The 15,953-nt window shown below is 55.3% G+C and overlaps 4 protein-coding genes across 4 annotated transcripts in view; 1 reads left to right on the top strand and 3 right to left on the bottom strand.

Annotated features, from left to right (window-relative positions):
* Positions 1 to 129: 129 nt before the first annotated feature.
* Positions 130 to 6,412, bottom strand: PTSG_07725 (TK/HMTK protein kinase). Its single transcript, XM_004991467.1, has 20 exons — positions 6,249 to 6,412; positions 5,880 to 5,948; positions 5,491 to 5,673; positions 5,168 to 5,326; positions 4,767 to 4,931; positions 4,447 to 4,580; positions 4,086 to 4,134; positions 3,819 to 3,881; positions 3,579 to 3,632; positions 3,362 to 3,400; positions 3,105 to 3,179; positions 2,652 to 2,882; positions 2,295 to 2,477; positions 2,041 to 2,116; positions 1,702 to 1,818; positions 1,378 to 1,426; positions 1,077 to 1,196; positions 787 to 827; positions 583 to 656; positions 130 to 418 (listed from the first exon to the last, which is right to left on the bottom strand). The coding sequence occupies exons 1-20, from the start codon at positions 6,375 to 6,377 to the stop codon at positions 323 to 325; spliced, it is 2,106 nt and encodes a 701-aa protein (XP_004991524.1). The 5' UTR covers positions 6,378 to 6,412; the 3' UTR covers positions 130 to 322.
* Positions 6,413 to 6,602: 190 nt separating this feature from the next.
* On the bottom strand, positions 6,603 to 12,124 carry PTSG_12629 (uncharacterized protein). The gene is made up of 15 exons (XM_004991466.1): positions 11,997 to 12,124; positions 11,392 to 11,518; positions 11,153 to 11,256; positions 10,590 to 11,004; positions 10,266 to 10,362; positions 9,815 to 9,944; positions 9,444 to 9,618; positions 9,099 to 9,246; positions 8,609 to 8,839; positions 8,313 to 8,440; positions 8,061 to 8,145; positions 7,730 to 7,902; positions 7,481 to 7,570; positions 7,192 to 7,296; positions 6,603 to 7,034 (listed from the first exon to the last, which is right to left on the bottom strand). The coding sequence occupies exons 2-15, from the start codon at positions 11,455 to 11,457 to the stop codon at positions 7,008 to 7,010; spliced, it is 1,974 nt and encodes a 657-aa protein (XP_004991523.1). The 5' UTR covers positions 11,458 to 11,518; positions 11,997 to 12,124; the 3' UTR covers positions 6,603 to 7,007.
* On the bottom strand, positions 12,108 to 14,279 carry PTSG_12628 (30S ribosomal protein S11). Its single transcript, XM_004991465.1, has 7 exons — positions 13,910 to 14,279; positions 13,550 to 13,650; positions 13,321 to 13,346; positions 13,128 to 13,202; positions 12,786 to 12,851; positions 12,433 to 12,495; positions 12,108 to 12,213 (listed from the first exon to the last, which is right to left on the bottom strand). The coding sequence occupies exons 1-7, from the start codon at positions 14,266 to 14,268 to the stop codon at positions 12,169 to 12,171; spliced, it is 735 nt and encodes a 244-aa protein (XP_004991522.1). The 5' UTR covers positions 14,269 to 14,279; the 3' UTR covers positions 12,108 to 12,168.
* A 25-nt stretch (positions 14,280 to 14,304) lies between these two features.
* The window catches only part of PTSG_12627 (uncharacterized protein), a gene marked incomplete at its 3' end in the record, with an annotated part of 3,439 nt that continues 1,790 nt past the window's right edge, over positions 14,305 to 15,953 (top strand). The window contains exons 1-5 of the mRNA XM_004991464.1: positions 14,305 to 14,526; positions 14,753 to 14,836; positions 15,060 to 15,173; positions 15,336 to 15,438; positions 15,735 to 15,904. Coding sequence (XP_004991521.1) covers positions 14,401 to 14,526; positions 14,753 to 14,836; positions 15,060 to 15,173; positions 15,336 to 15,438; positions 15,735 to 15,904 — 597 coding nt within the window. The 5' untranslated portion in view covers positions 14,305 to 14,400. The remainder of the gene's footprint in view (positions 14,527 to 14,752; positions 14,837 to 15,059; positions 15,174 to 15,335; positions 15,439 to 15,734; positions 15,905 to 15,953) is intronic.

Raw genomic sequence — 15,953 nt, 5'->3', positions numbered from 1 at the left:
CATGGCTGGTACGGCGTGGCACCACCACCCTGACGCTCACAAGACGAGCTGAGCCATCAGTCATGAAGATTGGAACACGCCTTTGAGCAATACCGAGGGGGGAGAGGGACATTTTGACAATTACGAGGATCGTGTTGACAGTGTTTACGGTCTTGTTTGTACAGACAGCAAAAGAGCACAGAGAAGCAACACCAGGATGTTCACCGCGCGCAAAGGCGTGTGTGTGTGTATGTGTGTGTGTGTGTGTGTTTGCTTGGTTGTGCCTGTGGCATTGTGTAGCATGTCAAGTCATGCCATGTGTCATGTAGACCCGCATGCGCGTTTATCGTGGAATATCGGCCTGGGGGAAATCGTACTGCTTCAGCAAGTCATCCAAGTCGCCAAACCCTTCCTGCTTGTCGCCTCCATCCTCCGCACCCTGCAAGGGAAAGGACGACGTGTACGTGTGTCGGCAGCGCGCATGTGTCAGTAGTGTGCACATGTCAGCAGTCCACCGCAGCGACACACACACACACGCACACACACACGCACATACCTCAGCACCAAGCACAGACACACACATACATACACACGCGTACACACCTGTGAGAGGATGGTGGCAATGTTCGCCACGGGCTCGTGCACCATCTGCAAGTCCATCAGCCTTTGGCGAAGACCTGGCAACACGTGAGATGGGCAACGAGGACACCACAGGTGACTTGAGCGGTCGACACTGCACTGCTCCAAACACGAGCGAACGGTGCATTGGTGGAATACATTATGCATGGGATTGCGGGCGCCACTCACGGCTGAAGTTGGGACGGTTGCCTGGTGACCGGCGCCAGCAGCTGCGCAACAGATGAAAGCGTGACACACACACACACACACACACACACACACACACACACACACACACACACACACATACACAAGCGTGTGTGGGTGCTTGAGAATGTGTACATGCCAGTGTGCGACAAGGCAATGCAACCGTGGGACAAGGCAACACACACTCTCAAACACGCACACCGTCTCGATCGAGGCAAGGAAAGGGCACAACCAACACCCTCCCGAGGGCTCCGAGCACCACGTCAACCAACCTCTGCATGACGGCGAAGACTTCGTGTGGGGTGCCCTGGGGTTGTTCAAGGCGCAGTCCCTCCAACAGCAGCCGCTGCAGCTCATGCAGGCGATACGTGTGGTATGGCATGCGCCCGTACCTGGATGGCGCACATGCACAGACGGACACGGTGTATGTGTGTGTGTGTGTGGATGAGAGGAAGACAAGTGTGTTTAGAGAGCGTGCTTATAAATATGTGTGCGATGAGCGGTCGACGAATGGCAGCACTGCGAGGTAGAGGCGTCAGCACAAGCACAAGCACGCGTGTTCCGCGAACGTACGTGGCAATCTCCCACATGGTAACGCCAAAGGCCCACACGTCACTAAATTCTACATCGTGAAGGCACGCAGGGATTTGGGGGCGGGGGAATGACAAGGCAGCATGTTTGGCACGGATGAGCAAACACGTCACTTACACATCAAGCTGCATTGCAGAAATACAAAGCACACGACAACACAAAAAAAAAACAAGCTTCAAAGGTCACACACACACACACACACACACACAGACACACACACACACACGCACACAGACATAGACACACAGACACACAGACAGACACACACTCAGACACACACACACAACAAACAAAAAGCCTGCTGACCAGAGAGGCGCTTGGGCGGGGGCTGGAGAGCCTCGACAGCAATCCAGCGAATGGAGAGCTTGAGAGTGCGGCGCAGGCGGAAGTACGGCTTGCCGGCGTCGTAGGGTTTGGCCAGGCCTGATGGGTAGCGGGTGGGTTAGAGCCGGGGGGGGGGAGGAAGCGTGAGGTGTGGGTGCAATTGTAGCCGTGTAAACAGGACATGTACCAGACAGACAGACAAGACAGACGTACACACATAAGTGACACACACACACATACACGCACATGCACGCACATGCACGCAAATACACGTGCATACACGCAAACAAACGCACAGCACACACACACACACACACGCACCGAAATCGGCGACTTTGATGGTTCCATCAGCACCAATGAGGCAGTTGCGGGCGGCAACATCGAGATGGACATATCGCTGGTGGGGGACAGATGAGAGACACGTGAAGGGGTGCGGTGTTAGGAATTGTTAATGCAGCAAACATACACACACACAGAACTCACACACAAAAGCAAACACACACACACACACACACACACACACACACACACACACACACACACACACACACACACACAAAAGCACACGTACACACCTTTGATGCGACAAACTCGAGGCCTGCGGCGATGTTCTCTGCAATGCGCAGCTGTTCGCCAATGGAGAGGGCGAGACGGCGTTCGCGAAGAGCACGCAGCGCACCATGCAGATCGCCGTGGGGGCAGAACTCAAGCACGACCAGCCAGGGCCGATGCTGTGCACAGATGCCGGCCAGCGCAACCTGACACGTTGTTTGTGTGTGTGTGTGTGTGTGTGTGTGTGTGTGTGTGTGTGTGTGTGTGTATGTGTGTGCAGGGACGCATGGCATGGTCGCAAAAGGCAAAGCGAGGTAGAAGAACGATTGAAAACACACGGGCATCTCCCACCCCAACACACGTGCCCCACAAACTCGTACGATGTTCTGGTGTCGCATGATGTTCATGACGGCTGCCTCGCCCATAAACTCCGCCTTGTCCGCGGTGGTGGCCGCCCCTCGCAGCATCTTCACTGCCCGCTTCACGCCCTCCTGCCCATCACCACCGTCAGTCGCTTCCAATGCAAGGAACACCTCCCCAAACTGCCCGGCACCGAGCGGGCGTATGGCGTTGAGGCTGCGGCGCGGCACCTGGCACTCCGCCAACGCGCCCTGAAGCAGGTGTTCGCGTGTGCGCGCGCGCGTATGTGTATGTGTGTAGGTGTGTGTGTGTGTACGTGTGTAGGTGTACGTGTGTGTGTACGTGTGTAGGTGTGTGTGTGTATTCTCAAGGTGAGAGAAGGGCAAGGGCAAGGCCTAAATGCCGGCGCCAGCGCAGGCTCAGCCGGCGCACAGCCCACATGCATCAGCCCACACCACAGCAGTTACACAGACCTTGACGGGCTCTGTGAGAGATGACATGGGCATGAAGGGGTTTCCTTCTCGCGCCTTCACGTCCTCCTTGGCAACCTGCCCACGTGCGTGCGTGGTTCATGTTGGGGTGAGGTGGAACGGGTCAACAGCGAAGGGTAGGCGTGGTAGTGGGAGCGACGCATCAACAGCACTGACGTGTGAACACGTGCGTGTGTGCCAACGTGCGTATGTGCTCTGGTTCGCTTACACACTCTCACATTCAAGCACAGGATGCATACCTTGAATGCCTCCTTCACAGTGTTGCAGATTTGTTGCGCCTGAAAAAGAGGAAGAGAGGGCATAACCAGGATGTGGAGCACAATGTTGTCAATGGCGAGCACACACGATGAGGTTGCTATGAGGGTGAGACGAAAGAAGACACAAAAAACATCAACAACACAATCAACCACTTGTGTCCCATCTGCACATTCACACCAACACAGCTGCAATCGTCACCTCATCGTCCAGACACTGGAAGAGCTGACAAGTCTTCTTGTTCAGCCGCCCGTCCTATGTCGATGGTGAAGACAGCCATGTCCATGGGGGTTAGGAGCCCAAGTGGAGGCTGAAGGTGTGTGACATCGCCAACGGCGGCAAGTAGTCGATGCAGTGGGCCGACGACAAATACGCCGGCAGTGGCGGCTAAGGAAGGATTCACGTGCCTGCAGGCAACAAACAGCCGTGACCACACGATACCTTGAAGATGATGGCAAAGTACCGGTCCTTCTTCACCATCACCTTGGTCACATAGCTGATTTTCTGTCAGCATGCAGGCACGGGGGGAGGAGAAGAAGGACATGGTGTGTGTGCAGCAGCGATATGAGGGCTGGACGGCATGGATACAACACGCAGCGGTGCCTCTGGCATGTTGTGGCTGATTGCATACCACTGTAGCACATGTGTGTATGTACACGTGTGTGTATGCATGTGTGTGCTTGCGTGCGTGCGCGTGCATGTGCGTACAGTGATGTAGATGGAAGTGATGACTTCGCGGCTGAGTGCATCCACAATCCTGGGCAGCGGTTTGCACGAGGAAGACGCGTCAGAATGACGAGTGATCGCATGACCTACACCGTAGATGCGACGCAATGCCGGCAGTCACAACAACAAAGAGAGTGTGGTACCACAAATCGAAGGTGGTGTCGCACACACACATACACAAACAAACAGACACACACACACACACACACACACAAACAGACACACACAAACAGACACACACAAACACACACACACACACACACACACACACACACACACACACACACACACACACACACACACACACACACACACACAAACACAAACGCAGGGGGGTTGTTACCTGATACCCTCTGAAGAGATGACCATGACCACGCGATCAGCATTGGCAGGCAGCTTCTTTTTCTTCTCTTTCTTCTTCTTCTCCTTCATGGCCGCTCGCAAGTCCTCCACCACCTGCCCAACAAACTCCTCATTCTTTGTGTGCGCGGCGACAGCGCAGCAGACCATGCCCAAAGTGGTGCGAGAAGAATGAGGCAGCGACAACAAGAGTTGATCGACGCCAAAGTCGCCAACCACTGCCACCATCTCGACATCATCGACTCACATCATGCGCATACATCCCTCCTCCATGGCATCAAACACCGCCGCTCCCCGACTTACCGAGGTGTGCTCGTTGCGCGGCTTGGTGGCAGACCCCACATAGTCTGTCTCGAAGATGCCGAGTGTCGCGCCTGTCGCCTTCTCGTGCCTGTCCGCCTCCGACACCTCGTCAACGGGTTTCGCCTGCACCAGCCGCTGCACAGCGCCGGCAATCTCCTGGCACACCTGTGCGTATGTGTGTATGTGTGCGTGTGTGTATCGGGAGGTTGAGTCGGTTGATTGCACGTTCTCCGAAACACATATACATTCACACACACACACACATACATACATATATATGTATATATACATTCACACACACACTCACTCACACTCACTCACACACACTCGCACACACACTCACACATCACTCACACACTCACACACACACTCTCTCACGCACACGCACGCACGCACAGAACCTTGTCCTTGGTGGAGAAGACGTGGCAGTAGATGAGGCCGAGCTTGGAGTAGTGCGAGAGGACGGCAACCCGCTTCTTGTCGCTCGCATCAACAGCACTGTACACCACTTGCTCCATGGGCTCGTTCTCAATCACTTCCTGCGTCGCCGTGTTGATGACCTATGGAGAGTGTCACAGAGGTACGGAGGGCCGTGACGCGTCAGCCGCAAAGCAAACGCAGCAAACGCCACGCGATTAGCTTTCCTCCTTTCACACACACACACACACACACACACACACACACACACACACACACACACACACACACACACACACACACACACCCTGATGCCACTGGCAGAGATGGTGATCATGGCTTCGACGGGCTTGAGCTTGAGGGCCTTGAGACGCGGCCCTGCCGTGGAGATGACCTCTTTTCCAAAGAGATCCCACATGGTTGCGGTCAGCTTTGCAGCTGCAACAGGAACGCTGCCCAGGTACTTGACAATGTGTGCATGCTCGCTCATCTTTCAAAGACGGAGGTGAGGTTGAGGAGTAGGGTGAGGTTGGGGAGTAGGGTGAGGTTGGGGAGTAGACGTGACACACACACGAAGACACAGACACAGACAGACAGACAGACAGACAGACAGACAGACAGACAGACAGACAGACAGACAGACAGACAGACAGACAGACAGACAGACAGACAGACACACACACACACCAACCACACCTCTTGAATCTGAAGACGAGCCTCCTCTGCCGTCATTTCTCCTGCTTGGAACATGTCAAGGAAGGACGCCTGTGGCACGGGATCGTATGTGGGGTGTATCGCAAGCGTGCATTGACGAGGGCACAGTCAGTCAGTCAGACGGAGGACAACAAAGGACAGGTTTGCCGTGCTTGAAGCGTGTGCATGAGCGAGAAGAAGGGATGAGGCTCGAGGGGGAGGGGGGAAGGAGGCAGACACCAGTCCAGCTGACCCCAGGTGCCCAAACAAAACACCTTTGTGGACGTGCGTGCGTTTGAACAACGCCCAGAGACCAACACACCCACGACACCCCTCGCACGATTGCTAACTCTGCCTCCTCCCTGCGCGCACCTGCTGGGCCACGTCGAGCTTGCTGAAGGCATCGTTGAAGTCGTGGAACTCTGGCGGCGCTTGAGGCGTCTCCTCCCCCTTGCTGCCCCTGGACCCTTTGCGGGCGCTCTTGCTGTTGCGCCGGCTCATCGCTGTTGTTTGTTTGTTTGTTGTTGTTGTGGGTGTGGCAGTGATTTTGATGCGTTGTTGTTGTTGTTGTTGTTGTTGTTGTTGTTGTTGTTGTTTTGCTGGCATGTTGCTTTTCTCCCGTCATCCATGCCTCAAGGCTCCACACACACACACACACACACACACACACACACACACACACACACACACACACACACACACACACACATCTGTGTGCCCTTGCGCTTGATCGTGCGAATGCGTGGTGCGGGTATCATTGGTCAACAGGACAACAATTGCACTGACAGATAAACAGACAGTGGTGACAGACAGACAGACAGACGAAAACACAGACGGCTGCTTGGACTTCTCATATCTTGGGCATGGACCCACATGCGCACGCACGTACGCAGGGCGCCCACGTCAGCAACAGGTGAGGAAAGCAGAAGAGAAAGCACAAACAACAGTAAGGCGACGAAGGTAAGGGCACGAAGGGAAAAGCGAAAGCGGTAGGGACAGACGGTGCAGCAGTAGCCGCAGCAGCGGGAGGAGGAGGAGGAGGAGAAGAAGGAGGAGGAGGAGGAGAAGGAGAAGGGAGGGAGGCCTGGACCTTTAAGAGCAACGACGAGCGGGCCGACGATTCAGGGCGCCTTACTGCTGGCTGTACATCTTGTCAATCTGTGGTGGTGGTAATGTGTGTTATGTGTGTGTGTGTATACGTGTGTGACGTGTATGCGTGAAGGAAAAAAAAGCATCGTCTTTGCAACATGGCCAATCCAGACGCACGCCTGCAAAGGCGAGCACACGTGCGTAGGCGAGCACATCAGCGGCGTACCTCTGCCTTGTAGCGGGCCTTGAGCTGTGGGCGGCGGAGCTTGAAGGAAGGCGTCATGCACCCGTTCTCGATGGTGAAGCCCTGGTTCAGCTCGTTCACGTCAGACTGCACAAGACGAACGCCAGGGTGAAGACAAGCGGTGGGTTATGTGAGCAACAGCACGATGATGATGATGATGATGATGACAATGGGTTTGACCTCACACATCAACCATTATGAGCACGTCGCCAACATGCCATACACACACACATGCACGCGCGCGCGCACACACACACACACATGCACGCACCTCGACGAAGATGGCCTTGGGGACCTTGAACCCGGCGAGCTTTGCGTTTGCGCCCTCCTTCTTGATCTCCGCAAGAAGTAGATCGCGCACCTGCACCGCCGAACACGAGCAGTGCACACGCGGTGATCAGGCAACAGGACGCGGGAAACAATGCACTTGAGCAGCTTACACACATGCACACGCACACGCACACGCACACACACACACACGCACACACAGGCACAGACCCACAGACCCACAAGAACGTACCTTTGGGTCCTTGGCAGCGACGTTAAAGTCGCCCTCAATGCCCTGCTCGCTCATCCAGGGACCGACCGTCTCCACGTCCGGCACAACAATGGCCACGAGCGTGGACTGCGTGCTGTCGCCGTACACGAAGATCTGGTTGATGTACTTGCTGCGGTGGAACACCATCTCAAGCTCTGCACACACACACACACACACACACATACAAACAGAGTGTCAGGGTGAGGGTTGGTCGCTCAGGAATGAAGCAACAAGGGATGAAGAGAACCTATTGCGACACCATGACTCAAGGGCTGGAACAACCGAGCCGGCTGCGTGTGCATGCTGTTGTCACCTTCGGCCGCGACGTATTCGCCCTGTGCGAGCTTAAAGATGTTCTTCTTGCGGTCGATAATCTGCAGCGAGCCGTCCTCAAGCACCTGCAAACATGGCCAGGAGTTGGGGGTTGGGGAGTTGGGGATGAGATGGACCGTATGAAAGCGATGACACCGCGATGGAGGCAAACAGCTGCTGCACACAGACAGATAGACAGGCGCACGCGCGCACACACACACACATACACACAGACAAATGATGGTGCCGGCACCTGGCCAATGTCGCCGGTGTGGAGCCAGCCGTCGACGAGCGTCTCGGCTGTCTTGTCGGGGAGGTTGTGGTAGCCGTGGAACACATTGTGCCCGCGGATGCAGATCTCACCGCGGGGGAACGGCTTGTCTGCAGGATGGTGGCACAACACACACGGCATGACAAGGTGGCATGCGCGTGCACGGGGGGGGGGCGGGACATAAAGCGCCTCGGCGTTAGTCACGATGAACAAGAACAAGAACAAGAACAATAACAAAAGCCAAAACAAAAACAACAACATCGTCATGGGCGACGCACCACTGGAGGTGTACTCGAGCTCCGGCACGTCCTCAAGCTTAATCTCGCAGCAGGGGACGGGCTCGCCAATGGTGCCTGCGCGCGTGTACCCGCCAGGGGTGATGACGGCGGCGGCAGCGTTCTCCGTCATGCCGTAACCCTGATGCACCTCGCAGCAGAAGACAACCTTGAGGAAGTCCATGATGTGCGCGGGCAGCGGCGCAGCCCCAGAGGCCATCAGGCGCACACGGCCTACAGATCATTGTGTGTGTGTGTGTGTATGTGTGTGTGTATGTGTGTGTGTGCGTACGCGCGCGCGTGTGTGCTGTGCACATGAGTGCTGACGGGGGAAGAAGCGCGCGCCATGCACGCCCTAAATCATCCACCCACAAGTGTGTTTTCAGCGATCCACCTCAGCTTCCACGACAACAACTTGCAGCAACAACTTGCAACAACAACAACAACAACAACCACACCGTGCACCCGTTCACTGTGCGCAGCTGCCGCGCACCTCCAAGATGGGCCTTTGTCTTGTTGAAGACGAGGTTGTCCCAGAAGGCGTTGCGTGTGCCCTTGCGCACGTTGTCCAGCTGGTTCTCAAAGGCCGTGTTGAACATGGTCTTCTTCACCCAGCTCGACGCCTCAATCGTTTGCATCACCTGCGCAGCACCAACCACACCACCCGGCCGCACATGAGCACGCAGCCGGTAAAACGGTAAAACGGCAAAGCACAAACACACACAAACACACACACGCATACACACAAAATGCGCTCATCCTTGACACAGCCAGTGCACACACACACACACCCAGTGCACACACACACACACACACATTCAGCACTACGCCACAACACCTTGTCGTAGAAGCGGGAGTAGACGCGTGGCACGCCGGCAAAGACGGTTGGGCGAAGGGCCTGGATGTCGTCCATGATGAGGCGGATGTTGCCCTGGTAGAAGCCGACAGCGGCGCCCGAGCACAGCCCAAGGATCTGCATCACCGTCTCGAAGATGTGCGCAAGCGGCAGGTAGCTGAATTGGAGGGGCGCACGCAATGGGAGCGAGGAGCGAGTGGGCACGCGTGTGAGTGCACGAGGGATGGGTGTGAATGTCAGCACAATTAAAGGGCGGTCAGATGTGTTGTGAGGGTGGCGCAGACACACAGTGACACATGGATGGCACAAAGAGTCAAGACAGGTAAACAAAGGGGCAAGACAGCGAGTGGGACCTGAGGTAGACGTCCGTCTGGAGAATCTCAATACCCATGCCGATAAGGCCGGCAACAGAGGCAGTCACGTTGCCGTGGGACAGGCGCACGCCCTTGGGGTTGCCCGTCGTGCCAGAGGTGTACATGATGTCTGATGCGGCGGAGACCAGCCGGGGAGTGTGTGATGTGTGAAGTGGGGAGCGTGACCGAGGGGAAGGGGAAACGAAGTGTGAGTTGAAGGTACGGCGTAGGAGTGGATGGCACACACGTGTGTGTGTGTGTGTGTGTGTGTGTGTGTGTGTGTGTGTGTGTGTGTGTGTCGTGACAGAAACAGGAAAGGCAGCCAATCTTGGCAGCCAGCACATTGCAGGGACCAAAAGATGATCCTCAAAACAAGGCATACGCGAGATGGATCAGCAACACTACACCACAACACCACCATCAAAATCAACAGCAGCATTGGCGGGCGTACATGCGAGGCCGTCCTTGGCGCAGGGCGTGGCGGCGGCGTCCGCATCGCCAGAGTCCATAAACTCATCGAGCGACATCAGTGTCAGGCCCTCGGGCGCCTGGTCGTGGTGGTTCGCGTGGGCGGTTCACGTGGGCGGTCCATGGTGGTGGTGCGTGAGTGAGTTGCACGTGTGCAGGGTTGTGCACAAGCAGTGATGTTACCGGAACATTATGCACGGGAACACGGCAAGCTGCACACACACACACACACACACACACACACACACACACACACACACACACACACACACACACACAAAACGACAAGACAAGACCCCGTGCACACCTTTGCCTTGTCGTCATCGGAGACAGGCTCAAACTGGACAATGGTGGTGATGCCGCAGTCCTGGGCAACGTCAAGCACCTGCGCCAGTTTGGCGTGCGCGCAGAACACCGTGGTCACGTCTGCGTCCTTGAGAATGAACTTGGTGGACTCCGCGCCAAGCGTGTCATACAGCGGCACGCACACGCAGCCCTGGCGCCATGAGCCCAGAAGCGACTTGATCCACGCGGCAGAGTTGATGCCGAAGATGCCAATTGTCTTGCCCTCGCCGTAGCCGAGCTTGGCAAGGCCGGCGCCAATGCGGTCCACCTGCTTGCTCACGGTGGCGTAGCTCTCAAACTGGTAGGGGCCGGCCGTGCCGTCAGCCTCAATCGTGCGGTGGCCAAGCATGTCATTGTTGCCGTACTTCTCCACCGCCCTGCAGATGTGTGTGTTTGTGTGTGTGTGTGTTTGTGTGTGTTTGTGTGTGAAGTGTGAATGTGCGTGCGCATACATGCGCAAGCGTGTGATTTGGTGTTGCGAAAGGACAAAGGACATGCACGGCCGATTGGTCCATGGTGTCGCACCTGGCGAAGATCTTGAAGCACGTGTCAATCTCGGGCTCATCCTTGAAAGGCACGGAGATGAGCTCCTTCGGGAAGTGCCGGTTGCGGATGACAGCACTCGAGTTCTGTCATGATTGGATCACGCAACAAACAAGAGGGGGGGGGCGGTGACCGACATCGGCAAGTATCTACGAGAACGCATGCACACGACCTTTGTCTCTGCACAGACAGACTGACAGACACACGCGAGGCGCACGCACCTCGGTGGCAGAATCGGGGACTTGAAACCCGATGTGCTCAACAAGGGCAGATGGACCAGCTCCCATTGTGTTGGATGGTGTTGAAGGGTCGATCAACGTTGAACGTCACAAGGCGCAAAAAGAGGGTCTGTGTCGGTGCGTGTGCGCAAATGGTGCAAGAGAAAGTGCGTGGTGCGTGCGTGCGTGTGTGTGTGTGTGTGTGTGTGTGTGTGTGTGTGTGTGTGTGTGTGTGTGTGTGTGTGTGTGTGTGTGTGTGTGTGTGTGTGTGTGTGTGTGTGAGAGAGAGAAATGGACAAAGCCGTGACGTGAGATGTATGCAAAGACACATCCAAACAAGCAAACAAGATGAATGATTCATGTCATGTATGTCATAGCATCGCAATGTACACACGATCAGACTGACGACAAGAACGTGAGTCAGTGTGTGTGGCGATGCCTCATCTATTCTTGTAACCCATTACAACACACCCACAGAAATGTTCCCCTCTCCTCGCTCTGCGCCCTTGCCACGGTTGTCTCACGGCCTGCACCCACACGCTCACGCGGGAACAACCGATACCACCACCAACAAACACCAGCTCGCATCTGCATGCGTGCAGACTCACCACAGTGTGCACGAGAAAGGAGAGCTCAAGGAAGTGTTGTTGTTTTGTTGTGTTCTCTCCTCCTCCTCCACAAACACAAAACAGAACAGACAGGCTGGCGTACAATATATGTTTCGCACAAGGTTATCTTTACTGGTGCGCACGAAATCACGCAAACGCACGATCCACCACACTACAATCGCCTGGCCTTCTTTGGGCGGCAGCCATTGTGAGGAACCTGTTTGCAGTGTGACAAGTGTGTACGAGTGAGTGAGTGGGTGAGTGAGTGATTAAGTGTGTGAGTGAGTGGGTGAGTGAGTGATTAAGTGTGTGAGAGAGAGAGTGTGTGTGATTAAGTGTGTGTGTGTGAGTGTGACAAGTGTGAGCAACAGGGAGAGCAACAGAGCAATTGGGAGAGCAACAGAGTAACAGCGACAAGGCATGTATCAAGCCGTACCGGGGTGACGTCTGCCACTTGGTCGATCATGAGCTTGCTCTCCACAAGCCCCTTGAGCGCATTCTAAGCACACAGGGTGGGCGATGGGCATGCGCGATCGAGAGGCAGCGCGGCACGGTGAGTGAGCGCACTTGATGGTGAAGAGACACAAGCAGCGAGGTTGCATGTGCATGTGCGTGTGTTTTCGTGTGCTTTCGTGTGTTGTCGTGTGTGCATACGGACACCTACACTCCCACACACACCCACACACATTCTCTCACACACCCACAAGCGCACGCACACACGCAAATGAACACCCCCCCCCCACACACACACAAATGCAAACAAATGTAAACAACCCACAACGCACTCACCACGCGACCAGGGCCAAGGCCTTTGACAAGAACGCTAACAGTCATGACACCCTTGTTCACGGCAGCCTACACACATGCAACCAGAACCAAACAACAACGACAGCAGCAGCAGCAGCAGCAGCAAGGGTGGAAACAATGAGGATGGTCACAATGGTGAGTGCTTGCCACGACGAGCATGCACATACAAAACGCACGCAAGCAATGCAATGTACGCACACGCATGCGCGCGTACTCACTCAATCACAACCACACATCCGCACGCAAATACACACATACGCAGCAATATACACACAAACACACGCAGCAATACACACACAAACACACATACGCACGCGCACGCACCTCTCCAGCTTGCTGGGCAACAACCCGCGCTGCATATGTGGTGCTCTTGCGCGCCCCCTTGAAGCCGCACATGCCCTGCATCGACACACACCAACGGTGACGTGGAAATAGCGGTGAGGAGTTGCATGAAGCATCAGGCAGAATCTACATAAACCAAAAGCACACGCACTCACAAAGCGCAACACGCACGTACCGCTGACTTGGTGACGATGGGATCGCCTGATGAAGAACAAACATGCACACGCACAGCGTTAGTTGTGTGTGTGTGTGTGTGTGTGTGTGTGTGTGTGTGTGTGTGTGTGTGCGTGGCTGACCAACAACATAATTCAAACAAAAAGCCATGGCAAGCTCGTGCGCTGGACCGGAACCAAGATATTACGCCGAGATGCATTGTATTGCATTGCATTGCGTGCGCGACTCACCGTCAAGTGTTGTGATGGTGACAATGGTGTTGTTGTGGGACACCTTGATCCTTGCCAGCGCACGCTCCAGCTTCGAGTCAAATACCGCTTGGCCTTTGCGCCTGTCAACGCGTGTTAGAAGGAACACAAGCAAGCCAGCACAACACAATCAGCACCACATCATCGATGGCTTGCGATATCACATATTGACGCGAAGCACGCAAACGCAAGTACAAGACAAGCACAAACGAACACACACACGCGCACAAGAAGAAGTACACACAATACACAAGAACACACAAGAAGAAGCACACACAATACACAAGAACACACAAGAACAAACACAAGAACAAACACAGGAACGCAGCCTGTCCAGCTCACATGACACGTCGCACTGGGGCGTGTGAGGCAGCGTCTGCCAAGTTTGGGCCTTTGGCATCGGGCAGCATGGCGTCCAGGAAATCTGTGGAGAAGCTGCTGCTGCTGCTGCTTGTGTTGTTGGGCTTGTTGGTGTTGTCCTTGTTGCACTGTGTTGTGGCGCGACTCAGGCATGCCCTCTGCTGCATCTGCACACCAACTACTCCTCTCAACGCTGTCCATGCGGCTGCACTAACTCGGTTGACCCCTGCGGCCGCCATCTTGACAGTGGTGGCCGATGGCTGCTGCTGCTGCTCCACAGCCAAGCACCCACACCGCACCACAGCACCCACCACCCGCTTTGCCAGCACGTTCATCACCATCGTGGTTGTAGAGAAATGACGAATACCTCCATGCAATTTTCAGCAAGCCAGGCAAGGGCGAGCAAAGAAGCTTTGCTTGCTTCTTCTTGCTGACTTGCTGACTGACTTGCTTGCTTGCTATCCCAAGCAAGCATGGATCTGTTGAAGCAGTTCCAGTGTCACATCTGCCATGGCACCTTGCAAGGTGCTGTGGTGTGCCCGCATTGCGGCGCCAAAGGCTGCGCAGCCTGCTTCTCGACGTGGCTCAGCAACAAGCAGGTCAATGGACGTGTGCGTTTGCGTTTGCTTGTGTTTGCGTTTGCTTGTTTGCGTTTCCTTGCGAGTGCGTGCGGGGTATACACATCTGCTCGTGTTCTGTTGCTATTGTGTGAGCGTGTGTATATACGTGGTCTTTGTTGTGGGAAACTGCTCATCCAGCACAAGCCCGGTGTTGACCGTCAACCAACGACGCACACCCGCGCCTCTGCTCTTGGCGACTCTTCAGGCTTGCCCATATTGCCGTGGGACGCTGACCGTAAAGAGTCTTGTCAAGCTGCCGTGGCTGGATCCCATCGTCATTGAAGCTGTGGTGAGTACGTCAACCTGCACATCCATGCTAGACCGCACGCACGCACGCACGCACGCACAAAGCATCGACGCTGTTCTTCTTCCCTTCCTCACATTTCGCCTGAACCTCCACACACACACACACACACACACACACACACACACACACACACACACACACACACACACACACACACACACACACGCACGCACGCACACACACACACCACGGCCAATACTGTCAGCGTCATGGGCTCGAGAACTCCGAGGAAAGCGTGGAAGAGGAGCCAGAGCTTGCAGAGCTCGTGCGTGAGAAGATGATGGCTGAGCACTGCGAACAACACAAGGAACTCGTCAAAGTGCGTTCCCACCAATGCCTGTGTGCCAGCATGCACGTGTTGGCGCGAGTCACGTCCATCCCGCTCTGTCCGTCGACACTGGCGTTTGAGTGCCGTAACGATCGCACACAGCATGTCTACCTCATCTCACTGTTGCTGCTGTTGCTGTTGTTGGCGGTGTAGGTGTACTGCAAGCAGTGCGAGTGCTGTTTGTGTGTGCGCTGCTTCTTTGAAACGCACCAGCGACACGAATGCTGTCCCATCGACGACGTTTACCGCCTCGAAAGTGAGACAATGTGTACAAGCACCCTGATGTACTGCATGCATGACAATCTGTTTTGATGTATACACATACGCTTCCATGCACACCCACACTCACACACATACACATGGACCCCTCGACACCCTATGTAAATCGAACACACCATTACACACACACACACACACACACACACACACACACACACACACACACACACTCACACTCACACTCACCTCGTCTGCCCCTCCATAACCCCCTCCACCATCTCTCTTCATCTCCACCACCGCACCCCTCCCCCCTGGCCCCGGGTTCGCGTGCAGTGAAGGCGCTTGAGCGGAACCTGCGCCGGTTGAAGGAGCAGCAGACAGACTTCACGCGGTGGATGAAAGAGGTTGAGACTCAGGTGACCCTGCTGGACGCTGCGGGGAAGGAGGCAACAGAGCAGCTTGACAAGCACCGCGACATGTGCAAGGCCATTATCGAGAAGCAGGTGCGTAAACGCCTCGCTGGGGAAGGTGTCTCTTGCAGTGTGTGTGTGT

Source organism: Salpingoeca rosetta (assembly GCF_000188695.1).
Source record: "Salpingoeca rosetta unplaced genomic scaffold supercont1.20, whole genome shotgun sequence".
Lineage (NCBI taxonomy): Eukaryota > Choanoflagellata > Craspedida > Salpingoecidae > Salpingoeca > Salpingoeca rosetta.
This window is presented reverse-complemented; position numbering and strand designations above follow the sequence as displayed.